Consider the following 27,665-nt stretch of genomic DNA (forward strand, 5'->3'; position numbering starts at 1 on the left):
ATAACCCTCACTTTTTCAGTTATTATAAGCAATGCGGGTAACAAACAGAGATGGTATTGTGGCCCAGGCTAAGCGGCAAGGTGAGAAAAGAGGGTCATGAAATGGGAAAGGAGTCAGAAAGGAGAGGCTGAGGGCGTGCAGTTGTAAAAGACTCCACTGGGAAAATTCAGACGGAAGCTAGCTAGGAAGGGATAGATAGGATATGTTGATACCTTCTTTCTGCTGAGTCTAGGTAACAGGGGAGTTAGGAAGGAGGGCAGGTCTAGGAAAAGCATTTTCCCATTAATGCTGATGGAAAAGAGAGATAGGTGGGAGCCCCAAGACAATCAATTCTGATAGGGATGAGAGAAAGTCTGGCCATTCCTGGGAGGGGTTAATAACCATAATTACAGCTTCCATTTATGGAATTCGTCCTAGTCCCCCAGGTACTCTGCCGGTTACTTTACAAGCATTAAATTGAACCGGATGCAATTGCCGGCATTTGCCTTTTTATATCCTACAAAAAAAAATGGCAACTTCATACTGTTCTACTTGATACTATCTTATCTCATCCTAACCCAGCTCCACGAAATAAATATTATTGTTCCTACTTTACTGATGAGAAAACTAAGACTCAAGAAGTAAAAGTCCTTTGTTTAAAACTGCATGGTCAGTAAGTGCTAAAACCAAGCTTTGAACCCAGAGGGTCTGACGAGAAGGCGTTAGAGATTTCCACCCTCAATGCCCCCCACCTGCATTCCCGAAGCTACAAGGGAAGCAAATGAGTTAAACTTAAGAATTAAAAGGCATTGAGGTTGGTAACCTCCACTTGAGAACCACAGATTTGTGGAGTCAGCAGGGACTCGGAGGCCCCCCTCAGTCTCTACTGGCCGTTCCCTGCTTCCAGCGAGAGGCCTCTCTCACCGTCTGCAAGTATCCTAGATTGCCTTCTCTGCTGATTCCTCCCCACCACATGAGGCGCCAAATGCATTCTCCTTTGGAGGCCCTCTGTGCCCTCCCCGCCAAAGCCCCTCTTCTCTCTCCAAGTCATCCGCCCCGACTCAGGGCGCAGGCGCCATCCCCTCTTCGTAACCCCTCCCAACTAGCGACCCAGACGCAGGCGCCCGAAGCCGGGCGTCGGGGGCGGAGCTTGGGCGCGCCCAGGCCAGGCTGCGTGGCAGTTGGTCAGGAGCGGGCCACATGACAGCGGTGTTGCCGGGCGTGCGTGCGCAGAGAGCTCAGCGCGCCCGTGACGGAGCAACGAGGCGTGCGGGTGCGCGACCTCGCCCGCCCGCCCCAGCCCCCGCCCCTTGGCCCGCCGCTCCGCCCCCGCGGGGCGTCCCGGGCCGCTCGTCCCCTCAGCGGCGGCCGCGCGCGGCCCGGGGTCGCCGTGAGTACTCGTGAGGCTGGTCTGTGAGGCGGCCGCTAGGGGGACGGCGCGGAGCGGGGCAACCGGGCCGCGGGCAGGGGTGCGGGGTCCGGGGTCCGCCTCGCCTTGGCCAGGGTGGATGAAGTGAGGGGCTTGGACTGGGTGACTCTGAGGGGCCCTCCTAGGCTTGACAGGCTTCGCTCAGGCCGGGCGGCTGGCGATACAGATCGGGCCCAGAGCTTCTTCCCCGGGAAGGCAAATGTTGAGTGTCTTTTGGGTCTCCCGAGGAAACCTGGAAAGGGGCTATAAGTGATCCCTCAAGGGAGGCCTCAGGGCCTTTCTTAGAACCGCGGGTGGCCGGAGCGTTTTCCCGGCCAACCCCGCCCTTTTCCTCTACCGGGTACCGGACCCAGCGCTAGCCTGCGGGAATCGCCCCTCCGTGAGTTCTTTCTTACACTCTTTGTTAACTGGCCTCGTCATGAGAAGGGAGCACTCGGGCCACAAAGCTGGGAGTCAAACAGTTTAAACGTGAGATCAGAGGTTTCTTTGACCAGGTGTAGAGTTGTGACTCCCATAAGCGCTCATGGACTTACGGAAAGACCTTTGTGATCCAGACTTGAGGCTTATTTGCATTTAGTCTGTTTCCAGGCAAATTCGTAAAGCCTTCTGTGTTAAACACTGGTCTGAACGACACTGCTGCTCTGGGGCTTTTTTCATGCAGTCTATATCTGGCTCCAGCTTCTCTTGAAAGATTTCTTTCTTTGCCTCAGGTAAATCAAATAGGTCTTTCTTGCTTAGTTCATTAACAGTTCCCTCAAGATTTAGTCACATCACGTGAAGAGTGGATGTGAATTAGAACCTGTCAAATATGCTTAAGTTCCAGTTCCACTCTGTGCTGTTGCTCCTTATCCTAAGCAAGTTGTGTGACTTCCCTGAGCCTGAGTATTTTATCTGTAACATGGAGGTCTTTGAACTAGGCCATTTTTTAGGCTTCTTCCTCTTTAAAATGTTTGTGATTCTGTGAATTCCATGGCCCAACACCCCCTTTTTCCCACTCTTCACCTTTTAAACCCTCTCTCCTTCTCTCTAGAGGAGAGGATACTGATAGTGGAAGAAGTCCCTTCCGCTAAAACGGCCTAGTTTGAAAAATCTCAGTCTTTGAACTTTTTCTCTAAACAAGAAAAGCTCCCTGAACTACCTTTTTCTTCTTGTGACAGCAACAGAAACCAAGCAGCAATAGCCCTTCGAGAGAGGCTAAGTTTTTCTTGACTTCTATGGTCACAAAGACCTTGAGGAAGTTGGTACTTCTGGTTTAACGCTGCCATCATCCTACCCAGCCCAAGACGGCCCTTGCTGGACATTAGTGCCTCCGTCATCCAGATTAACACCTGACTGTTTATTTTCAAATCTCACAAACTCAGCCCCAGGTCTTCATATTCTGGTTCTCAGCTGCCCTTGAAGGTGATGAATGGAATCTTGCTTTTTAAAAGTCATTTTGTTTATGGTTTTTTCTATGTGTAGAAGCATTTCAGTTTTGTGTGTACCTCTCATTTGGCTTAAGGAGCCTTTTTGATGTAGGTATCCAGAAGAGAATTCGTTTATTCATTCATTCATTCAATAAATGTGTTGAGGGACAACTATGCCTGGCACTCTTCTAATTGTTGTGAATAGAGACAGTGAAAATGAAGTTTCTGCCACCACAGGTTAGATTCTAATGTGAGATAAGGACAATAAACAAACGTTTTGTATGTCAGAATATGGTAAGTGTTGTGGAAAAAGTAAAGCAGGGAAGGGGGATAGAGAGTGCCAGTATGTATGCATTGTGATGTTGCTGTTTTATATAGATGCTCAAGGTCACTTTGAGCAGAGATGAAGGAGTGAAGAGGCAAGCTATGTGAATGGAAAGCATTCCAGGGAGGGGAACAAGCAGGTGCAAAGGCCTTGTGGTGGGAATATGCTTGATGTGTTTGAAAAATAACAAGGAAGCCATTGTAGTCTTAGGGATTTAATCTTCCTGTTCACATTTAGAATTGACTTTCTAGGGAGTGCCCCTGTGAGATTAACCTCTGACTTTATTTAAACTTTTCATTATGAAGTTTTTCAGTTATATACCAAAGTAAAGGGGAAAGCCACACCCATGTACCTATCAATCCCAACTTATCAGCTTCATCAATAATCAACAATAATCAACATTTTCCCATATTTATTTTGTTTCTCCTTTCCTTTTTTTTTTTTTTTTTTGTGCTGGAGTAGTATTTTAAAGCAAATCCTAGACATCAGGTCATTTTTTACCCCTAAAAACTTCACCTGTAAAAACTTCAGTTGTGATTTTCTTTTGCATATTATTTTAGTGGGTCAGAAAGTGTAGTCAACTGAAGGACTACTATGTTGAGTTTCTTCTGGCATAAAGCCTTAATGTCCCCATCCTGGATCAGTTACCATGCTTAATGTGATGTCTGAAGAACAGACCATAGGTCCTTTGAACACAAAAGGATCTGTAACAGTGTTTCTCAAATTTTATAATGCATCAGAATTATGTCAAGGGCTTGTAAAAACACAGATTGTCGGGCCTGATCCCTGGAGTTTCTAATTCAGTAGGTCTTGGGTGGGGCCTGAGAATTTGCATTTCTAACAAGTTTCCAGGTGCTACTGATACTTCCAGGTCACAGACCCCACTCTGAGAACCAGTGATCTAGAAACTTAAGGTTCAATAGAACCATGTTACAAATCAAGAAAACCTCTGAAGTTGGAGCAGATTAGACTGAGATATGTGTGAAGCCGGGAAGGCCTAAAACTGGTTCTTAATTTTGACTTCACAGTAGAAAATCCTGGAGTGCTTTTAACAAAATTGATAGGATCCATCCCTGTGAAATTAAATTGGTTGGTGTGGGCCTATGCATTTGTGTGTATTGGAAGCGCCCCAGGTGAATGTGATCTAGAGCGCTATAGAAAGCTTTTGTAGCCTGCTTTTAGGGTATATTTACCAGCCTCTGCCATTAAAGCTTTCATCTGTCTGACAGATGATTTTTTTTTTTTTTCCCCTTTATCTGGAGTCTTCAGTGGGGCTAAAAGTGGCTGGTATAGAGTTGGGGGTTCTGAGGATTAGAAGGGAGCAGGAAACCTTTGTGAAAGGGCAAGGGGTTAGTGTTTTTCTGTGCATTTGTTGGGATCATTATAGCATTTTTATTTGGGCAGAGGGTTCCAAGATAGGTTCAGGGCATTATTTTGTCCATAATAACTTACACCATATGTACCAGAGGTTGTTCAATATTGTTGGGCACTTTTTAAGTTAGCTATGATTGTCATGTAAAGGCTTGTAGTGATACTTCTATTTAAAAATAGATAAATCTGGAGAAATGGCTAGGGGTAGAGAGTCCAGAAAGATTCTCGGTTTCTGGTTCTTAACTCTGGTGGGGATTGGTACTGTGAAGAATATTCCAAAATAAAGTGACTATCTAGATAGAGAAGCAGAAGTATCTGGTCCTGCCACCATCATTTTTGGCTCCAGAGGTTGATGTTGTAGAATCATTTGGAGTAGGAACTTAAGACTGCAGTCATCCCCAGGGTGACTCCATGCTTGTTCCAATCTCAGTTCACCAGCTTAAATGGGTTGGCAGTGTCTTATGTTTTATATGCTTTCACAGTTCATTATCTTTAAAGAACTACATGTACAAGTATATGTGCACATGCATGCAAATATGTCTCTGTGTGTCTGTACATATTTATTATAAAAGTGTATCCATAAATGTGTGTCTGTGTGTATACCATTCAGCTATTAAGTGGTGATGAAACCAACTGTTATCTGTTTTCCACAGGACGGTGACTTGTTACCACCACCACAGCAGAGCCTGGCATCCCCAGCAGATCTCCAGTCAGCCCCTGACATCATCTCTTCTCATCTCCCTTTGTGGCCTCCTAAATGCCCATCTCGTTGGCCTGGGTTCAGCTGGTGGTATGGAGGGGTGCTGCCTAGCACTGACCTGGGAGTGTTTGTGACCCATTGACCCAATGGTGAGAACTGACTGCCCACCTGGGATGGATCAGCTGATCGGGGGCATATGGGACAAAGTGTGGACTCTTCCCTTTTCCTTGTCTTTCCCTCTCACCCTTTTAGAAGGTGGAGTGGCTATTTGAAGTTAAAGGAAAAAGGGACATGGAAACAGTATTACTTGGTGTGGTGTGTGTGTGTAGATGGGTTTTCTAGGGAAGGTAGGGAAGAGTTAAATACTTTAAGAGACAGAAAGGGAGTGATGAGATAAGAGTGCTGGGTGTGCTTGGAAGCAGCCTTGGTAATGATCCTAGTAGAGGTCATCTTATTCTAGAACCCAGAAATGCTTAGGAATTAACCTTGTTATTGAAGTCTTCTGTATCCCTCCCCCATAGCTATCAAGAGCCTCAATTATCATACCAAGAGTTAAGAAGGCCAAAATTTCCTACTGTTTTCCTCTCCATCTCACCAGTCAGAGCTAGGCTATGGAAATAACCAGATTTAGGAAAAACCTGAGATATTCCAAAGGGTGAAGCAAAGAGTAGAAAGGGATCAGGGCCTCAGTTACTCTTTCCCAAAGGACGTTCTCCTATTCTTGATGGGAACCTATTTCCCTTCTTATTACCTCACCTCTTCCCATGGGAAAATTAGGACCTAACAAAGGGTTGTGTCCTTTTTTCTCATCACTAGGACATCAAAGGCCAGTTCTGGAATGATGATGATTCGGAGGGAGATAATGAATCAGAGGAATTTCTCTATGGAGTTCAGGTGAGGCTACAGTCGCCAAGACCCACTTTGGATGGTCTAGAGGTTGTTCTGGAGCAGAGTAGAGATGATGATCTAATGTTGGTGTGGTCTGAGCATAGTTTTATCACAGGTGATCCTGTGTCCTGGTTCCTGCCTGGGACACATACCTATCCCAAAGTAAACCACATTCTCTGTCCATTGAGGCTACCTGTATGTTCTTAGAAATAATTATTTCCTCAATCTTTTCTCAATAGCCAGTAGGAGTCATTTTCTTAATTTGGTTCAAGTTCTTAAAAGGTTATCCTGCCACTGGTTCCTTAATGCCATCAATGCCCAGGGTACATTCTGGAGTATGAATGTTAGGGGTTTTCCAAAAAGAACCAGTCTGAGTTAAATTCTATGTTCTTCAGCATATTCTGAGTTTTCAAAGAAGGTATACAAAAGTATCCTGGCCAGGGTCTGAGAGGAAAAGCAGAGTGAACTCCTCAAGCAAAGCCTACAGTTGGTCTCCAGAAACTTCTTCAGAGTAGTGATGGAAGGGAGACTTCTCTGACATTAACATTCCCAGCTGGGCCTCCATCAGGAGCCCCCTCATATAGGCATCTTTCACTTCCACTGTACTGCTGCTGCTTGATTTCCCTTGGTCCTGGTGTCTCTCCATTTTCTTTTTATCTTTTATCTCTCTTTCTGTCTTTTCTCACTCCTCTGCACCTCCAACATTTTTGATGCTGACTCAGGGGAGCTGTGCAGCTGACCTGTATCGACACCCACAGCTTGATGCAGACATTGAAGCTGTGAAGGAGATCTACAGTGAGAACTCTGTATCCATCAGGTGGGACTCCACTTCAGGGATGGCAGGGGAGCAAGCCACTTCTTTCTGAGTTGTTAAAAGGCTGTAGGTTTTTTTTTGTTTTGTTTTGTTTTGTTTAAATAGTGTGATGGGGTTCTGTTGACATAGATAAAATTATGAGGTTAATGATAGGGGGAGAAGCTCAGAATACTTAAACTTGGCTCACAGGAGCCAGTGGGGAAGTATGGCCACTTTTCTTAGAAGATCCCTCTTATCTTAGACCCCTCTAGACTGATAGTTTCACCTTTGAAGCAAGAAGGGCTTCTGGCCTGGAGAAGGCCCTGATCATGTGAGTGGCTTAAGGCTGTAGTTAAAAGCCTAGATACAGGGCTACCTTCCACCCTTCCCTTCCCACTCCCCCGTCCCCAGGCTTGGTTCTCCCTCCTTAGTCTCTCCACCTCAGTCTCTGTTCCCTTCTTTCTCCCTTAATGAGTCTCACCTGTGGTCACCTGTATCTCTGTAGAGAATATGGAACTATCGATGACGTGGACATTGACCTCCACATCAACATCAGCTTCCTCGATGTAAGTGGTGCTAGTACCTGCCAACACCATGTCTAGCTGGACTTGTGGATTTTGTCCATGTAGGCCAGAAGTCTTGTTCCCGAGTGCTGTGTTTGGAGCACATATTCTTCTTCCCTGTCTTTCCTAGACCATCAGCAGACAGTGGTGTGTACTGTCATGTGCATGTGTGTGTCATATGGGGAAACCTCAAGCCCATTCTTTGCTATAGGAAACTATTTCTTTACTCTTTTAGGAGGAAGTCTCTACAGCCTGGAAGGTCCTCCGGACAGAACCTATTGTGTTAAGGTTGCGGTTCTCCCTCTCCCAGTACCTTGATGGACCAGGTAAAGATGGTGACTTTGGGCAAGTAGGTGCTCTTGACTTGATCTAATCCAAAGTCTTAAATTAACAGAGGTAGAGAAAAACTAGGAACAAAGCCTTTGGGCTCAATGTTTAGGCGTTTGGTAGGGTCTTGTCAATCTCTTGTCATTGGTATTTTCATGACACCTGACAGCCATCCCCTGACAACCTTGTTTGTTAGTGAAAATGTTTTCTCTGCTTCCCAGGTGTCATTTATTCGTCCCCTTTCCCCTGAACTTCCTGTTGAGGATATTTAAAATCAACCAGACAGTTCCCCGAGTGTGTCCTCTGCCTCAGATGCTTTTCTCCTCCACCCTTATTGTTTTCAGTACCGTGCAGCTATTGTTAAAATCTAAGGAAGCTTTTCCACTGAACAGTGCCTTTGGAGTCCCAGGAGGATGGAGATATGTACATACCAAGAGCTTTCTCTTCTCTTTACAGAACCGTCAATTGAGGTTTTCCAGCCATCGAATAAGGAAGGGTTTGGGCTGGGTCTTCAGTTGAAAAAGTAAGAACTTTGATCTTTCCTGATGATGGACATGTGAGGGAAAGAGAGATGGACATATGTGGATGGACAGGCAGACACTTGGATGGAAAGTTTCCTTCCAAAAATGTCTTTCTGAGATTTGCCTAAGGAAGGCTAAAATAAATTTGGGGAGACAAATTTATGGTGGTGGTGGTGGTGATCCTGTTGTTCTGGGGTGTCTGGTCTGGAAGCTTCCTGGAGATGAGAGGAGGGGCTCATCACTACTTAGCATTTAAGGAAAAATACAACGCTGGAATCAGAGTCAGGCCAATCACATTTCTTCTTGTGGTTCCTCAGGAAGGGACTCTAGGAGCTCAGATAATTTCAGTTTATTGTGTGCTTTAAGCACCTTGCTAAGAATTTGGTATACAAAGAGAAGTGAGGCACAGATGATCCCCTAAAGGAAGTTCCAAATAGAGTCCAGTGGATACATGGTCTAATACAAGTGAATATATAAGATTTTAACAGAATATGGCAGAAGGGGTGTCTCAATCTGGTGGTGTCAGGTGGAGGACTGTGAATGAATGGATGAAAGGGAAATGATAATGGTTTTCAAGGATGGATAAGAGTTGTGCATGTAGACAGACTTACTTAAAGTGAGTAACATTTGCAAGGGCATAGTCATGTGAACCAGCAAGCATATAGAGAACTTTAAGTAGTTAACTATTGCTAGAGAAAAATGTAAGGAAAGAATGGTAGGAACCAAAGCCAGAGAATTAGGGAGGGGTTCAACAGAGAAGGTCTTGTGCTTTTATAAAACTGCAGGCAGTGGGGAGCATTGAAGGGTTTTAGGCAAAGAAAGGACATGGTCATATTTAATTTTTGGAAAACCATTCTGGTAGCATTGTGCAAAATGGGTAGGAGGAGGTGAGGCAGACCAGTTTAGTAGGAGGCTTTTGCAGAGGTCCAGGCATGAGATGATGAAGTCCAGAACTAAAGTGTGATCATAAGTAAGAATGGAGATGAGAGACAGATTAGAGAGATTTTGGGGGGTATAAAATCACCATGACTTGAAGACTGCTTTGTATATGTTAGATGTAGTCATAAGAGCCAAGGAATAATGGAAAATTACTCCTAGGTTTCTGGCTTAGATGTCTGGGTAAATTTTCATACCACCAATTTAAATAGGGATCTAAGAAGAAGAGCAGGTTTGTAGGATTGGGATAGATAATTAATTCCGTTTTAGACTTGTTATTTAAAGGTAACTTGACTATGCAAATGGAGATGTAGTTTGGTACTTACAGGAGTAATTAGGGTTGAAAATATGCATTCTTGTGTGGGCTGTAATTACAGCCACCCACATGATGGAGAGCATAAGAAGAAAATAGGATTAAGAGCAAACACCCTTTAACACCCAGACAAAATACTCGAGAAACCAGTAGGGCAGTCAGAGGGAGATGAAACACTGAAGGTAGGTCAAAGAAGTAGGAGCAGTAAGTGAGAGTACAGTGTCTAGAAGACAAAGGAGGGGAGTTCTACAAAGAGGACTTGATCAGCGGTGTCAGATGCCAGCGATAAGAGGAGAATTTAGGAGTTTCTATTGGATTTAGCATCAAGATGGGCAATTTTAGTGGAGTGGTGAAGATAGGAAACAGAATGTAGTAAGTTGAGAAATTCATGGTAGGTGAGGAAGTAGAAACAATAGTTAAGGATTGAGAAATTTGAATGAGGATGGAAAAGGGGCAAAGAGAAGTAGGTAGACTGAGGTGCAGGAACTTGAAATTTTTATGGGCTGCAGGAAAGACCTGGCAGAAGAGAGGGGATGATGATAGATCAAGGACCCTGAAGAGGATAGAAGGGGCTGGGGTCTAGAGTACAAATAGAGGAATTGATCTTAAATAGGAGATGTCTGCAGAGAATGGAGGGATTGAGGTCAAGATGGAAATAAGGATTTTTAAAAAGAGTTGGAAAATTAAGAGAGCTCATTTCTAATGGCCTCAGTTTCTCTATAAAGAAGGAAGAGTAGTTAGTGGTTATAGGTGAAGTTGGGAGTTTAAAGAGGATGATAAGGGTTTAGAATAATAGCTTAGAATAATGCTAGAGACAAGCGAAAGAATTGACAAGTCTAGCCGAGGACCCAGCTAATGCTGGAAACCATGAATGTGCAAATGTGATTTCTCTCCTTATGAGGGACTAGTACCCCTCATAACTATTCCTTTTTCTGTACTATTCACTTACCTCCACCCCACCACCTTTGCTCCACTGTCAATATAGTGATGCTTGGCAATAAATTGCAAGGCTAACAGTCTTTGAAGGCTCACTTTTGAGATCTCCCTCTAATGGCCAAGCATATCAGCATTTTTCTGGTCCATTGAGCCAGGTAATGGGAGTGGGTATTTACCCCCTTACCTTAAAGAGGTACTTTAGGACAGTATATTTTCACGTGCTAAGGTCATATCAAGGGGGTCTTCAGACACCACATTCCCCTATCACAACTAGCTTCGCAGTCTTTAGATCTGAATTTTTAGATTAGTTGTCTCTCTTAGTCCTTGTGACCAGTATCCCTGCCTCAGCTTTCCTAAGCCTCTTCTCTTTGATTCCTCAGGATCCTGGGCATGTTCACATCCCAACAATGGAAACATCTCAGCAACGATTTCTTGAAGACCCAGCAGGAGAAGAGGCACAGTTGGTTCAAGGCAAGTGGTACCATCAAGAAGTTCCGAGCTGGCCTCAGCATCTTCTCACCCATCCCCAAGTAAGTGCTACCCTAGGAGCAGATCATCTCTAATCACCATAGTCTTGTCCTATCCCCTACTCCACCTTCTTGGTTTCCTCAGCCTATCTTTTTTATCCTCTTCCTAGGTCCTCTGAATTCTGTACATTTAACTACCAATACCACCCACATGGTCCTGCCCCCATGTGTCCTTACCCTTCTATTCCTGATCCAATTTTTATACCCCTCCTTTATGTAAAACACAATACCTTGCACATGGTATGTTTTTGGAGAAATGTATGCTGATCTCTCCATTTTTCCTTCCTTTGGCCCTCACCCTTATTCCCCAGCCTAAGGAGGCAGAGTCAGGAAACAGGTACCAACTCCTCACTCTTACAGTCTATTATCTGGTTCTGGAAATAAATGTTGCTCCAATCTTTGACCCCAGGCCTACATGTTTTTTGTTTTTTTTTCCTGGTGTCTTCTTATTTTCCCAAGGGCAGATACAAACCCGGGTACCAAATACTGACTGTTGAGTACTCAAGAGATGACTCTTGGGATCACAGATTTTGTAGCTTCTCAGGCACCATCATTCACAGTCAGACATTAGGCTGTTTGGGATGTGACTACTACTTGCCTAGCACAGTGTTTAGGTATTTAATAAGAATAAAGAAGTATGCACTGAGTAAATGAAATAAGCATCTTCTCCAGAGAATCATTCCATACCTGGCCTAGATGCCACAGAGAGCAACCTAGGCCCTGCCTCTGCCCATCCTCCATGGTCTTGTTCTGAAGATCACACAGATAAGAACATAAAAATCAAGTTCAGATGTGTGATCTACTTGCCTTGACAGCTTTTAAGATCCAGTGGAACTTTTCTCAGATATGGGCTCTTCTTTGGCTTATGTCATTTCACCCACCTTGGGCAAGAACCCTCTTATCTCCAGTCTTCTTGTAGGTCTCATACTGAACCCCCAGTGTCATCACTTCTCTTTGCTCTGTCTCTCCAGATCTCCCAGTTTCCCTGTCATACAGGACTCCATGCTGAAAGGCAAACTGGGTGTACCAGAGCTTCGGGTTGGGCGCCTCATGAATCGTTCCATTTCCTGCACCATGAAGAACCCCAAAGTGGAGGTGTTTGGCTACCCTCCCAGTCCACAGGCAGGTCTCCTGTGCCCTCAGCACGTGGGCCTCCCTCCCCCAACACGGACCTCTCCTTTGGTACATGGGCCGGGGAGGGTTTCACTTGACATCAGGAGGGTGGGAGTGGAAACATGGGAGTATAGCCTCTTAAAATGGGATGGGAATATGGTTTGTCCAGGCATCATAAATTAAACCTAGGCATGTACTATGGGTATAGTGGAACACATTTTTTTTTTTGGTAGCTGAAAACTTAAATCCAAACTGTCTGGCAAGTCATTTTAAGGTAGTAGGCCCTGAATTAGAGAATCTGGGGTTGTGAGGCTAGGGATTTGCCTTGGTAGTCAGCTGCTGCACTAACCTATTCCGCCTACCTTGGAAGAGAGTCAAGGACAGATGAGCCCTTCAGAACCTTTTTGGAAAAAAATGCCTAAAAGTCTTTTCTCCAGCTTTTGGATTACTGAGGTTGATCCAAGTGAGGGCTTAGCTACTTGGGGAGAATTCTAGATGATGGGCATGAGTGGGGACTTGCTATGCTCCAGATTTGTGGTTGGCTCATGGGGTCTGTCTGTTTACTCTCATCAGGTCAGTGGTCACTGCAAAAACATCCCCACTCTGGAGTATGGATTCCTGGTCCAGGTAATCAAGTCTAAAGCTTCATTCCAAGGCCTCTCCCCTCCAGTTGTCTGACCATCCAATCCCCTAAAGTTGGTCTCCCAGCTACTCAGTTATTAATTTTCTAAGTTGCTTTCCTCCCAGAACTATACTAAGTGTTGTGTGGATGGGAGAAAAGAGGGCATAGTTCCCATCCTCAAGAAGCTAACAGTATTATTGGGAAGACAACATTCACAGACCACTTATGATCTAATCCCAAATGAGGCACTGCGAATTTTAAGTTTATAGATATCAAGATTATAGAGAGGAATTGACACTAATTTCCTTACAATCTGGAACATCCTTGCTCAAGTAGTCTTCAGTTTTCCTCTGAAACTTCTTTCACTGCTCAGCCACTGCTGGTCATTTGCTTCTTTTTGAAATTTCTGTTCCCTGTACATGCTTTCACTTTTGCATCTCTATTAAGACATCTCTTCATGCCATTCCTTCTATCAGCCTTCCTCCTCATATCTTCCCATGGCACTCAAGGCTCAGTTGCCACCATTTCCATAAAATGTTCCCTGTTACACCAACTGTATTAGCTGGAAGTGATCTCTCCCCTCACTAAACTTTTATGATGCTTTTTGTTGTATATGGCACCTATGTGTCACATACCATAGGCTGCCTTGCATTGTAATTAATTTGTATGTGTGATATACCTCCCCTATTGGAGTACAGAGTATTAGAAGCAAAGACAGTCTTTTATATCATTGTATCATCCAGACCTTTCACAGAGCTGGGTACATTAGTAGTCATTCAGTAACTCTGTGTTAAATGAATAAGTAAAACCCTTTGTATATCTCCTTGGCAGCTCCAAAATATGTGAAATGAGAAGAACCTGATTTAAACACAAAGTGTACCTGATTGAAAAAGCCATATTAAGACAGTCACAGTAAAAATACTTGCGGATATTACTGCATGAGCTTTGGCTTTGTGCCATCTCTTCAGCACAGAGTTCTACCTCTGGCATTGACCAATGGACAGACTGATTGTTTAGGTAGTTGAGATGACTTCTCAGGCTTCCCTGACATCTAATCATGGACCAAATACTTCCCTGTCCCAAAGGGACAGTCTGCAATTACTATAGCTACTGTTAGCAGTTTGATTAGTATCTGTTAGGATATTAATTAGTAGGGTTGGGGCTTTAATCGAAGTTTTCTAGATCTAAAGCCATGGCTGTTCTTATTTTTACTATACTATACATTCTTAGCTCTGCTGTTAGACCATCAGTTTAAGTGCAGGGCACAGGAATGATCCTGCCTTAGGCACATGGCTGGGAGGGAAGAGAGTGGCTAGAAAAGAAGCTCAGATTATTTTCCATGTCTGTGTCTGTACTTCCAAAAGACTTAATAGAATCTATTCCCTTTTCTTTCTCCAGATCATGAAGTATGCAGAGCAGAGGATTCCAACATTGAATGAGTACTGTGTGGTGTGTGATGAGCAGCATGTCTTCCAGAATGGGTCCATGCTCAAGGTAAAGGCCTCTACTCTGACCCTCTTCCTTGGGTCCCCTGCCAAGGCCCCTTCACTCCTCATCTCTCCTTTATTTTTTCCTTCATGGGTCTATGGTAAAGGTAGAACTCTGTCCACATTCCCTGAGACTCTAGTAATAATTGTTTTTCCCTAAATCTCAGCAGTTCATTTGGAGATAGGAGGATATTTTTAAGAGCTCTCAAATAGTATGAGAATATTTTTGAGTATTTTAAAAATAAGTATCAGATACTGACCAAGATAGTTGATATAGGATGCTGTCCTCAGGGAACTCCAAGTCTAGGTGGGTAGACAGACACTTAATCATAAATCACAATATATAATAAATATATAGAAGAGATAAGAGCGGTGTTATGGAAACTAATTATGAAGAGAACATCTAACTACCTAGAAAGGTTGGGGAAGGCTTCTTAGAGGAGACAGCATAAACTCTCAAGCTTATTAGTAAGTCATTTTAACTAAGACTTCACTTACTTATAGATAGTTTGCACCTGATATAGAGGGACCAAAAATTCCTACTTTGGTATAGAGTTGTCTAAGGTCAGGATTGTCTCTCTCTCCCTACTTTACCTTCTTAGTGCACACTTTTGTCTCCTCCTCCATCTGTTTAATATGGCCTTTTCAGCCAGCTGTCTGTACTCGTGAGCTGTGCGTTTTCTCCTTCTACACGCTGGGGGTCATGTCCGGAGCTGCAGAGGAGGTGGCCACTGGAGCAGAGGTATGGAAGAGGGAAAGGTGGCTGGGGAATTGAGATCAAGAAAGACAGAGGAATCCAACAGTTTCACTCCTTGGAATTTAACTTCCAGAAATGCTTTCATATGTAAGGATATTCACTATAGTATTGTTTGTAATAGTAAGAAAATGGATACAGCCCATCTGTGGAGGTCCAAAAGAAATTATGGTCCTTCTTCACAGTGGAAATACTATACAGCTATTATTTTTGAATAGAAAATTGTACTATGTTATGCAAAAAAGCAAATGCAATAATATATATAGAACAGTTCTATTTTTTTTCATAACTGCCTATGTAAGAAAATCACTTATTTAGACAGGGAACATGTCCAGAAGGGTATACATCAAGCTTAACAGTAGTTACCAATGAGTAATGAGGTTGGGGGTGGGGGGGGTTATTTTTATCTTTCTTCATCACTTTGGTGATTAAGGATTGAATTTTTATAATGAGCTTGTATTTTCTAATTAAAAAACTATAAACATACCTGCTTTTAAAAAGAACAGCAGGGAGAAATGCTGAGAGACCCCAGAAGATAGAGCTATGCTGGATACTATGTGACTCCCAGTATTGGGAAATCATTTACCTTCTGCTTCCTTTCTCCCATTTCTCCTAAGGTGGTGGATCTTCTGGTGGCCATGTGTAGGGCAGCTTTGGAGTCCCCTAGAAAGAGCATCATCTTTGAGCCTTATCCTTCTGTGGTGGACCCCACTGATCCTAAGACTCTGGCCTTTAACCCCAAGGTATAGTTTCCTGGGAAGAAAATCAGAGCTAAGGAGCAGAAGTGGTAAAAGACGTGGGAGACTATGGGCTGTCATTCCAATGTACACAACAGTGTGGAATAAGGGGCAGACAGGGAGGGAAGAAACGTGGTTATGCGATTGCAACTCTGGAAAGGCAAAGGCCTATGGAGAAGGGTATCAGGGCCACGAGGGTGCTCTAAGTCCAAGAAGAAAAAGCAGCCCTTCCTGAGTGGGAATTCCTAGAGTGGGAGAGAAGGCATACCCTATGTCTTATTCTTGGGAAATCTCAAACCTTAGGATTTGATTGTTTCAGTGAATAAATAGCTGAGTTTGTCAGAAGAAGGAGATAAAAATCTAATATGACTTCTGTCATGCTAGGGAAGAATACAGGTTTTGGAGCCAGCCAGACCTGAATTTCATTTGAGGTTCTCTTGCTCCCTAGCTGAATGGTGTTTAGGCAAGTCACTTAAACTTTCCGAACCTCAATTTCATTATCTGTAAAAAGGGGATAATGTCTACTTGTCAAGTTCTAAAAATGGGAGATAATAAAGTACTCACAACAGTACCTGTCTTTTACTGTCATTACTATGTATCAGGCTCTGTACTAGGTTCTTTACATGTTATTTAATCCTCAGAGCATCTCATGAGAGTGGTAGGTATTATCTTCACTGACAAACAATAATGCTAAGGTTCTGAGAGGTTATGTAACTTCCCCTAGTACTCCCAGCAGGTGAAAGAACTAGCATGTGATTTCAGAACTGTCTGACATTAAAGCTTATGTTCTTACCATCACACACTTCTTTTGTACATCTGGCCTTCCTTTTTCTCACATCGTTTTCTTCTCTACTTTTCTTCATCTGGTTCTTCTCTTCCTGTTGATTCCCTACAGAAAAAGAATTATGAGCGACTTCAGAAAGCTCTGGATAGTGTGATGTCCATCCGGGAGATGACCCAGGTATTCTGCCTGTACAGCTCAACTGCTCAGTTCTGCCTGGAATTTCTGGGAATAGGATGAAGATTTAGAAATGCTACTCAGTTTCCTCACTGTATTTTCTTTTGTCTTCCCTATATAAATTTCCAATCCTTCTCTGTTTTCTTAGCTCTGTTATTCTTCTTTCTTCTCTTCACTTTTAGTATCTCTTTCAACCTTTATCTTTGTGGCTAATTCCTTCACTAATTATTCATAGTTAATGTTTTCCCCATAATTCTTAGGCAATTAGGGAAGTGAGGAAAAGACCTCTGCCCAGGGGTGGTAGGGTGAGGATGGGGGCTTGGAGGTAAGGAACTAGACCCAGGGGCCTACATCTTTTGTGCCAGGGGTGGGGCAGCCATGTGGAGCAGTGACCATCCTTTGATTCAAGGCTGTCTCCCACCAGACATCCCCACCCCTCATCTTCAGTCTCTCTATGAATAGACATGCATTTGTACTCACATTTACAGGTGTGCCTCTTCTCAGCAAATCCTATAAATCACAGTTCAGATTAACACATAGGATTCCTTAGCCTAATCTTTCTGGGTCATTGATTTAATTCATTGATTTAATTGTGTAAAATGAGGGAGACCTACCTGCATGTTGTTTTGTTGTTTTGTAAGCCTAATCTTTCTGGGTCATTGATTTAATTCATTGATTTAATTGTGTAAAATGAGGGAGACCTACCTGCATGTTGTTTTGTTGTTTTGTAAGCATCTTCAGTCATTTTCATTTTTTTGAGTCATCCGTACCTAACTGGGGTGCCTTAAGGTTGGGAACCCCATCTCCTCTTGCCCCCATGTGACCTGCATTGCCTAGCCCTAGGCCCTGATAGTCGGTGAAAAGTGGGAGGGCTCCCATCTCTTCTGGGACATAACCTTATGGCCATTGTCTTACAGGGATCATATTTGGAAATCAAGAAGCAGATGGACAAGCTGGATCCCCTGGCCCATCCTCTCCTGCAGTGGTATGGATAGCAACTCATCCTTCCCTAGGCGGGTATTGTACATGGAACCACACCTTCTCTTAGACGTGATTTCAGCATCCTTCCCAGGTTGTTGATGTTACTGCTGCTTTTTTCTCAGGGTTTTATTGATATACCTGCCTTGACAAGAACTCAGAACCTCAAAGAGGCCTCAAATTCCAACCTGATGCTTCAAGTTCTCTTTTGGTGTTGCATGTTTCTCAATAGGGTTTTGAGTGCTCCTTGCATATATGAATTAACACTGTTCATTCAACTAAGTTTTCTGTGCATTCAGGGAGGTCTGTCTATCCCTATTGCTCCCCTTCTTGTCTCAGGGTCTTCCCTGTTGATGTAGAATGTCCAGTGCTTTGGGTGGCCCTGCTATTCCCATCTCCTGGCAAAGATTCTGACCTTTCCCTACTGCCTTCCCTTCCTGATCTTGATTTCTGTTCTGTTTACCTGATACAGCCTTCCCCTTCTAGCTTGTCTCCCTCTTCCTGCTCTGTTTTTGACATGAGTACTTTCTCATTGCAACCACTTCCTCCCTCTTAGCATGAGGAAACGACAAGGCATAGGGCATCCAAGGTGATATCACAAGGATAAAGATGAGGACATCACAAGGATAAAAAAGCAAACTGTATCAACTATAGGAGATAATACTCCCTTGCTGAGCCCTCAGTGTTTTATGCCTTTGTTCTCTCCCTTCCTCTGGATACACTCCAGTCTGTCCCTGACTCCTTAAGAAGTTTGTTGTAGTTTCTTCAGTTTCTTTCTCTAGCCCAGACTTAAAAATTATCTCCATTCTTTCTTATCCCTTAGAGCCTTCAGGCTTCCTCTGAGCTCAGACAGACGGGCTCCTAAGCCCCAGTTCTGAGTCTCTAAATCCTAGTTATAAGTTTTCACCATCCTATTAAAAACTTCTCTCAGTTGTTTTTGGTGTTTTTTTTTTTTTTTTTTTTTTTTTGCTTTTTGTAGCTGAATTCTTGTGTTCTTTCGTTTGTTCTTTTTTTAGATATGCAGCAGCCCACCTCCAATCCCTTCTTTCATTCATGGTTGAACCTCTCAATAACTAGCTGTTCTCTGGACAGTAGCTTCTCTTTTACATTTTTATACACAAGCATTACCTCCCACAAGGAAAGTCCAGGTAATCACTTGGACATTCCGCACCATTCATTCAGACAGCCCTGGAATCCTTGCTTTTTCTCCAAGGGTGCAGAGAAAGGTTGCTCCTTGTTCAGGATGACCTAACCATACACTATTATATCCTTTTCCTTCTTTCTCTTGTTTCTTCCCAGGATCATCTCTAGCAACAGGTCACACATTGTCAAACTACCTCTCAGCAGGGTAAGTGACCTTTTTCCTTTTAAACCTTTTAAATTTCTGGTGAGCAGCAGGGAGGGGCACCTAACTAGTCTGCCTAATGGGCTTTGTCCATCAATGATATTTTGGGGCCTAAGCATATTTCCCTTATCTAGAGGCAGTGCAAGCTTGATATGCTCACTATACCCAACCTTTCCCTCCCTGATCTCGAGTTCTGCTCTGTTTTCCTGACCCCACCCCCACCCTGGGCAGCAGCTGAAGTTCATGCACACGTCACACCAGTTCCTCCTGCTGAGTAGCCCTCCTGCCAAGGAGGCTCGGTTCCGGACCGCCAAGAAGCTCTACGGCAGCACCTTTGCCTTCCAGTGAGGGGATTGGGGCTGGGGTTGTGGGGGTGGGAGGCGGAGGGAGGCAGATAAAGTAGGGGGGTGGGAGGACAAATGCCCCTGAGGAATATGAGTTTGTGTTTTTGATGTCCATCAACCAAACGGTCAGCAAGTATTTTTTAAATCTATTGTGGTAGGTGCTGTAGAGAATAAAGGGATACACATGACATGTCTTTATTGTCAAGCTACTTGTGAGGTCACTGAGGCAAGATGACATTTACATGTAAAAAGATATGGTGGAGGGGATGGATTGGAGGTGACTAATTTGAAAGCTGTATCAACTATAGGAGATAATACAGGAGAGAGGTATTAATGCAGGTTAACTTGGAGGGAGTGATGTTATCCTTTTCTGAAGAATAGAACATGAAGTCAGGACTAGAAACCATACGTGGAATCAGTGATAAGCTTGTTGAGGTTGAGATGAATTTGTTGAATTTGAAATATCAGAAGAACAGGCAAATGAAAATACTGAACCAGCAGTTGAGGATTTAGGATGGAACTAGCTGTAGCACAGAAGAGAGGATGGGATTGGAGGTGAAGATGTAGGGGTTAACCACACACACACACACACACACACACACACACCTTGCATGCCTATGACTATCCATGTACATGTCCATCACGAGGTGTATCTGTGTCCATCATCATGTCCTGTGTGGGTGAGAATTGGTGGGAATGGCGGTGGGAATGGCAGTCCTGGAAGCTGTTCCAGGGAACCTTGTGTTGTGAAGAGACATATATTCTACCCTGCCTTACAGTGGGTCCCACATTGAGAACTGGCATTCGATCCTGCGCAACGGGCTGGTCAATGCATCCTACACCAAACTACAGGTGAGGCTGTGCCCCCGTGCCCTTCCTTTCCACCCCCCCCCCCATCTTACTCAGTTTTGGGGAAGGCTGCTCTAGAGTACTCAGCTATCTTTGCCTCGGCATCCCCAAACCTAGCCTGCTTTGAGAGCTTCCCTGGAGAGGAAATTGGAAGTATGTATAAAAGGAATGTGGCTATTGTATATTTGATGCAGGCTGTGTTTTTTGGTGGTGTTGGGAATGGGAATGTAGCAATAGTCAGGAATATGTAATTGCAAATGCAGCCCCTGTGATGAATTAGCCTATTAACTGACAGAGCTTTCTGATTTAAATAGCTATAGATTCAGAGAGTTGATATTGGAGATTTGCTTCTTTGCCGATAAACTCTAGGGAACGTTATTGTTGCTCCTGCTAGCTATCTGTTCTATAGTTCCTCTCTTTTGGAATCTGTATATGTACCAAGGCCTGGGGCAAGGAGCATGGACTCTAAAGCTCTGTCATTCTCCACTTTCCATTGCATAGTGTTTCATAGGTAAGGAGGTTAACCTGCATTTACTTTTCAGCTAGTCAGCTTTTCAAGAGTCAGTTCCTAGAGTATCTGAATGAGTCAGAGGTACATGGAGGGACAGAGGGCTGGATAAGCCTGTGGATGCCTAATATACAGCCATGGGAGGGCCCAGGCTCATATTGCTCATCCTGGTATTTCCCTGCAAGCTGCATGGAGCAGCCTATGGCAAAGGCATCTACCTGAGCCCCATCTCCAGTATTTCCTTTGGATACTCAGGTAAGAAATACTGTCTGACCACCTTGACGCTATTTATGTTGCAACCATTTTGTGAAGACATGATTTGCGCTGTCTCCTCCTTCCCTTTCATGGATACTTGGTCTATGTCAACTCTCTCCTCAACATGGATACATATAGTCTCTCTTTTCTCTCATGGAAATTTGGATTCCTTACAAAATGAAGCCAGTTATCTCCATTTCTCTTAGGCAGTCCTCTTCTCTGTGGGGTTGGTTTTATTCATTGCTGGTGCTTTACACTGGGCATGAGTTAGGGAGTAACTGGGAGATGGAGCTAGGCTTTTTGCAAACCACATTTTTGGTGTTGACAACAGCCTGTTACAGATTGTGTGTGTGCACACACATGCACATGTACTTTGTGAGTTTATGTGAATATATCTGAAGGCTTGAGTCTCTTCCATTGCCTCATATCTCTGGAGATACTGCTCTTCTCCCTGTCAGACCACTCTTTTAAAATTTAAACTTGTCTGTAATCACACACCATCATATTAGTCATATTGAATGCAAGAGAAAGCATTTTATCCCAAAGATAGGGCACGAGCAAGGCCAAGATTCTAATTAGGAGATGAGTCCAGCTTTGTCCACCTCAGAAAAGGAATCTGACTTGAAGCTTTCTCAAGTCTTCCAGGTTCATGTTTTAGTTCCCTTTCAGTCTGGTTTTGTTCTTGTTCTATTTGGTTTCTTTATAAGGTATCTACCATATGGTTGCATGTTTACCACATGAAAGGAACTGAGCTAGATTCTTTATAGATTATTATTTAATATTCTCCAATAATTGTAACTATTACAAAGATACGAAAACATAGGATCCAGAATCACAGAACTAGAAAGGTCTCAAACAACAGAATAATCCAAACATAGAAGAAGAAAGGAGATAATATAGATAATCACTAAAACCAATTAAATACAGGTACAACAGATAGGATCAAAAAGGCCAAAAGATGGTTCATTTTAAGAACTTAACAAAACAGAAAAAACCTGGTTAGATTAAGAAGAAAACAGGCAAAATTAACTAATATTATGAATGAAAAAGGGAACATACCTACAGATATAGCAGAATTTTAGAAACTAATAGAATTCTATCAACTTTATGTCAATAATTGGAAAACTTTGACAAAATGGACAAATTCCTAGAAAAATTAAATTTAATTAAACTGACTCAAACAGAAATAGGAAGTCTCAGTAACCCTAAAATTATAAAAGAAATTGAAATGGTAGTTTAAAAATTTCCAAAAATGAAAATAAGCTCAAGTGAGTCTTAACCCAAACTTTCAAGGAACAGATTGTTCCAGTGTTATACAGAATCTTCCAGGGTACAGAAAAAGATGGAATTGCAAATCACAAAAGATTGGTAAATTTAAGTACTAAATTTAAAACTTCTTTTCATCAGAAGAGACCTTAAAGAAATGGAAAAGATGAGCTACAAACCAGGAGTAGAAATCTGTAAGACATAACCACAAAACATTAGTAATAAAATTTTAATTAAAAAATTCTTATGGTCAATTAGAAAAAGAAAACCCAATAGAAAAATGGACAAATAACACAAACAGGCATTCACTGAAGAACATATAACCAATAAGATGTGAAAAGTAGCTCAACCTCTATTACTCATGGAAGAAAAATCAAGACCAAAATGAGTTGCCATTTTGCAGCCATTTGGATTTGCAAATATCAAGAAATCTGATAATACCTCTGATTGTACCAGAGGTTGTAGATCAGTGGAATCTCTCATATTGCTTATGGGGATATAAATTGACATAACCACTTTGGAAAACAATTAAACAAATTTAATGTTTCATAAAGTTGCACATTCTTATCCTTGTGACCCAGCAGTTTCATTCCTGCATTGTGCACCCAATGATGTGTATGTGAATGTTCATTGCAATACCATTTGTATCAGCAACTCTTTGAAACAGCCCAAATGTTCATCAGAAGAATGGATAAATTTTTATATATTCGCACAATGAATTATTGTTCAGTGATGAAAATGAATGAACATCAGTGGCATGCAACAAGAGAAAAATCTTAGTAATATGTTGAGTAAAAAAAGACAAGCCCAGAAGACTGATGCATTTTTTAATATTGTTTAAAAACAAAATTATTTGTTGCAATTCATGAAAGAACATTGTTGTAATTGTAACAAACATAACCATTGCTAATGCAAGTGTTAATAACAGGGTGGTATCTGGGAACTCTAAATTTTATGCATGATTTTTCTGTAAACCTACAACTTCTCTATTAAAAAATTAAACATTTTTAGACATATATACATATACATATATGTGTGTATGTGTGTGTGTGTGTATATATATATATATATATATATATGATAAAACTAAAGGAAAAAAAAAGCCAAAGGAATGATAACCCAAATTTCAAGATAGTGGTTAACTCCCAAGACTTGGGTCAAGTTCTTGGGTTGGGTATTCATAGATATGATATTTAGCTATATCATTTATTATTAAATAAATGATAACATATCATGAAATCAATCGTTTTGATTAATCCATGCAGGGTAAGTGCCCAATAAATATTTATTGAATGAATGGATGTATATTATTCTGTTTACCTGAAGTCCAAAGTAGGGGTGGGGGGTAGTCTTTTTGTCCTCTGTCTAGGTTCCTCAGTGTTATCTTTGTCCCACCCAGTCTGAGCATCCCTCTGATTAAGCTCCTTTTACTTTCTGAGTAGTGAGATTCTTCTGTCTTTTTGACGCCCACAAGTTTCTTCCTCTATTGTCTATTTTCTCTCTGTTCCTCTTATTACCCTTCCCACTTCTCCCACCCCTCTAACTGACCTTTATTAAGCTAAGTGCCTGAATAACTTTAGTCATCAGATGGAGTCAGTAATCTCTGTTGACTTCTTGTCTTTCTTCAACTCGCTGATTGTATAAAAACATCATATGAAACCATATGATATGCTCTAGCTCAGTCCTTTATTACTTTATAGGTAACACAGGGTCACACAACCATGAGTAGTAGAGCTAGGAGGAATCCAGATCTTCCTAACTTGTAAGCTAGTGTTCTTATCACTTTATTGGACTGTCAAAACAGGCTTTGCTTAAATGATTGTTTCTGAGGACATCATAGATATGTGAGACTCTCTATAACAGTGAGTGGGTATGTGTGCAATTTAATTGTAGTTCCTCTGGAATTTTGCCAGTTCTGTCTTACACATTTCCTTTTACCCCATTCCTGATTTTGTGCTCATTCTTCCTCAGGGTGCCCCTAGCCTAGTGGCATTGGGTATTCTTTTGGGGTGGGGGTGGAGTGTAAATGGAGAGCATCCGTTTGACCAGTGGACCCCCAATGACTTGGCCATAGTATGCAGGTTAAAATGAGGGACAGTGAGAAAGGAGATGATAAACTTCGTTTGTGTTATTTGCTTAGTCCTGTTAAGGACATTTTGATAAATACCTAATTTGGATCTTGCTAGCCACCATGTTCTCAGGGTTTGGTCTCAGGAAACTGGTAGAAGATCATTGGGTCAGTATGGACAGACAGTGTGCAACAGGATAGGGATGGGATAAGATTTGGATTATATCATAAGGGCCATCTCTAAGACCTACCATAGAAATCAGATTAGTCTTTTCTTATCCCCTCGTCTGCCTCTTTTGGGATAGAGCCTGAACAGGAATTCTACTCAGAATCCTGTCACTAAGATACCTAGGCTGAGAAGATCATGAAGTTTGGATGCAGAGCTGAACCTAGTTAAGGGTAATGGAGAAGATGGAAACAGGGTGGTGAGTGTCCTGGAGGAGGAAGAACTTGGTCACTTAAGCCTTGAAACTCAGGTTTTGTTGAGGTCATAAATCTGTCATGAGACTTCAGAATGTGTGTGTGATGAATTGACAGCCTGAGCAGTGGAGAATGTCAATCCAATGATTCATCCCCACCCCTACATCATGGCTATCAAATAACCTAGGAATTGAAGCAGAGTGGAGTTAGTAGTCATAGAAAGTTCCAGGGTGGAGTTGCTTATGGCCTGCTTATTACTACTACTGGCCTGTAATGTAGTGTTGTTTCCATCCACATCCATCCCTCTCATACCCATACACCTGCAGATTCATCCCTACCTATGATAAGGCTGGCTGAAGTCCTATCCTCAGGCTGAAAAGTTGGGATTAGGGGCACACAAATAATGTTTTATATCTAAATAAGAAAAAAAAATCCAGGTTGAATCTATAAATGATACAAGCAAGACTAATCAGTATGTGGGTGGGGGAGTGGGGAGGTGGGTGGAGGGTTTATGGATTTGGATAGGGTAAAAAGTGGAGGGAATAATACCTTTTTCTCAAATTAGGGAAGACTTTCTGAAGGAAGGAAGATTCTTCAAGATAGTTGCCATTGCAATTATCTTTGGAAAATTGTCATCACTTTCTCCCTTATGTCTTGAATGACACTGGCTGGGGTTCTGTGTCACTTTGAGACTAGAGCAGATCTGACTTGCTCTGCTTGCTTCCGTCCTGTTCATTTCACTCAGCCTTGGCATTTGATACCCAGGTGTCCCACTCTTCTGGGCCCTTTTATGTGGCTCATTTCATGTCAATCCCTTGTCCTGTCTTAGAACCCTTCCATGGTTCCCTGTTGCTCTCAGGATAAACTCCAGTAGCCTTAACATGGCCTACAAGACCAGTTTGATCTGATCATAGCTCACCTCTTCCACATCATCTCTTTCCATTCCTCTGCCATCAGCTATGCTCTGTACAGACTAAGGCACTATGCTTTATCTTTCCTCCAGGCCTTCCATATCCTATCCCCTCTGCCCAGAACACTTTTCCCCTCTTCATTTAACTAACTTCCTAATCCCATAATTGTCGGCCTACCTGTCACTTCCACCATGAAGCCTTCTCTAAACCCCTAAGCTAGGCTAGTTCCCCTCCTCTGGCTCACACAGTGCTCTATGTTCTCTGCATCACAATTCTTATCATACTGTGTTGTAATTCCTTGTTTCTTATCTGTGTAATGTCCACCAGACTAAAATCTGTGAGGGTAAATATCATTTGTTTTATTTACCACTGTATTACCAAGGGTCTAGCTCAGTGCCTGGCTCATAGTAGGCACTTCAGTAAATATTTGATTAAGGAATGGGTGAATGAACTATATTTGTTGTTCTGTGACAGGAATGGGAAAAGGACAGCACAGGATGCCCTCCAAGGATGAGCTGGTCCAGCGATATAACAGGATGAATACCATCCCCCAGGTATTTTAATTGGTCCTGCTCTAGTGAGGCAGGACCCTTCCCCTGGGACTACTTCAGGCTAGAGATGAGTGAGGAAATAATAGGGAGGAGGTGGGTAGTTTGAAGATGATTTTAAGGAATCAGTTATGTTCTACGGTAAATACAGTTCCAGAGTCGTTTGTGGCCTTAGTCATAAGTATGAAGGTAGAGACAGGTTAGATTCAGTAACATGAAAATGTGAAGATGGAAGCTGTGGGCTCAACCAGACTGATTACAGGAAAGCAAATTTTGGGAGGTGGCTGTGAGCCCAGGATATCCCTGATCCCCACCCCCAACCATCAGTTAACCAGCCTCTGTAGGGAAAGCTTTTAACAGTCTACATGGCTGTGCTGTCCTTTGTCATCTTCTCTTCCAGACCCGATCCATTCAGTCAAGGTTCCTGCAGAGTCGGAATCTAAACTGTATAGCACTTTGTGAAGGTAGGTAGCTCACCCAATCCCTGTTTTTCTGACTCTTCAATCTTTGTTTCTGGTGCAACTTTGGCACATGATCTAGCCAAGGATGGGGAGGGGCCTGTTGAAGCATTGTGTCTTCCTGACCCTGCCTGAACTCTGTTACTTAAGCATTATATCTGTATTTCCAATTCCCTTCCTCCCAGTGATTACATCTAAGGACCTCCAGAAGCATGGGAACATCTGGGTGTGTCCTGTGTCCGACCATGTCTGCACACGGTTCTTCTTTGTGTGAGTTTAGGAGGGTACCCTGTGGATTCCTCCAAGGAGTGAGGGTGGTGATGTGACTATTTATGACTACTGGGAAAATCTGTTCTGTTATCTGAGATCTGTCCCTGCCATGTGAGTAGAGCTGGCCTTGGGACTTTCCCCTTGGAAGATGAGGATGGGTATAGACTGGGCTCTGTTTAGAGGAGGACAGATAAGCTAAATCTCTTCCATCCTAAATAGTAGCCCAAAAGGGTTTTGACTTCTGGGATGGGATGGCCACACCTCTAAATACAGTTCCATTGATTCATATTATTGCTGTCCCTTTTATGCTCACACTTGCCCTATCTTTGGCAGATATGAGGATGGTCAGGTGGGCGATGCCAACATTAATACTCAGGACCCCAAGATACAGAAGGAAATCATGCGTGTGATCGGAACTCAGGTTTACACAAACTGAGAGGGCCCCAGCCCTCCTACCACCCCCGTTCCCCCAGGATCCATCTGTCCTCACGGAAGGGCTCAGGAGCAGCAGGTGAGGCTGCCCTGAGGAATCAAGGGGCCATTACCAAGGGGCAGGAAAAGGATAGAAGAGGCGGCCTTCATGGCGGAGATTGATCCAGGAACCAGTTCACATTTGGATGGCCCAGACTGACTCCCAAACCCTGATTTTCCCAGTTTACTTCACCCTGTTTGTAAATAAAACAATAAAATGGAAGGTGCTGTGGACTGGATATGATCACTGTGGTCTGACTGGCCTTGACCCAGCACCTACCTCAAGCCC

The 27,665-nt window shown here is 42.9% G+C and overlaps 1 protein-coding gene across 10 annotated transcripts; it reads left to right on the forward strand.

Annotated features, from left to right (window-relative positions):
- The first annotated feature begins 1,295 nt into the window (after nt 1–1,295).
- On the forward strand, nt 1,296–27,599 carry PARP6 (poly(ADP-ribose) polymerase family member 6). 10 transcript variants are annotated; one of them, XM_037833507.1, is made up of 24 exons: nt 1,296–1,369; nt 2,566–2,809; nt 5,164–5,359; nt 6,027–6,104; nt 6,821–6,915; nt 7,397–7,457; nt 7,690–7,780; nt 8,238–8,304; nt 10,868–11,017; nt 11,986–12,196; nt 12,701–12,754; nt 14,148–14,243; nt 14,886–14,978; nt 15,608–15,733; nt 16,623–16,688; nt 17,603–17,670; nt 18,963–19,011; nt 19,240–19,352; nt 20,132–20,204; nt 20,895–20,964; nt 26,104–26,183; nt 26,578–26,641; nt 26,821–26,905; nt 27,239–27,599. In XM_037833507.1, exons 3-24 carry the CDS (start codon nt 5,357–5,359, stop codon nt 27,339–27,341), a joined length of 1,896 nt encoding a protein of 631 aa, XP_037689435.1. In that variant the 5' UTR covers nt 1,296–1,369; nt 2,566–2,809; nt 5,164–5,356; the 3' UTR covers nt 27,342–27,599. The 10 variants fall into 10 exon arrangements, 8 of the variants coding, with proteins under 8 accessions (XP_037689435.1, XP_037689433.1, XP_037689434.1 ...); XM_037833505.1 differs by lacking the exon at nt 1,296–1,369 and adding an exon at nt 1,468–1,787 and having other exon boundaries at nt 2,441–2,809; XM_037833506.1 differs by lacking the exon at nt 1,296–1,369 and adding an exon at nt 1,468–1,787.
- The last annotated feature ends 66 nt before the right edge of the window (nt 27,600–27,665 follow it).

This window comes from Choloepus didactylus, chromosome 4 (genome assembly GCF_015220235.1).
Source record: "Choloepus didactylus isolate mChoDid1 chromosome 4, mChoDid1.pri, whole genome shotgun sequence".
Classification (NCBI taxonomy): Eukaryota; Metazoa; Chordata; class Mammalia; order Pilosa; family Megalonychidae; genus Choloepus; species Choloepus didactylus.

What these genes read in the sequence shown, in the direction of transcription:
- PARP6 (XM_037833507.1), top strand. An exon ending in CCAGTACCTTGATGGACCAG is followed by an intron (nt 7,781 to 8,237) that starts GTAAAGATGGTG and finishes TTCTCTTTACAG; the next exon opens with AACCGTCAATTGAGGTTTTC. An exon ending in CTGGGTCTTCAGTTGAAAAA is followed by an intron (nt 8,305 to 10,867) that starts GTAAGAACTTTG and finishes TTGATTCCTCAG; the next exon opens with GATCCTGGGCATGTTCACAT.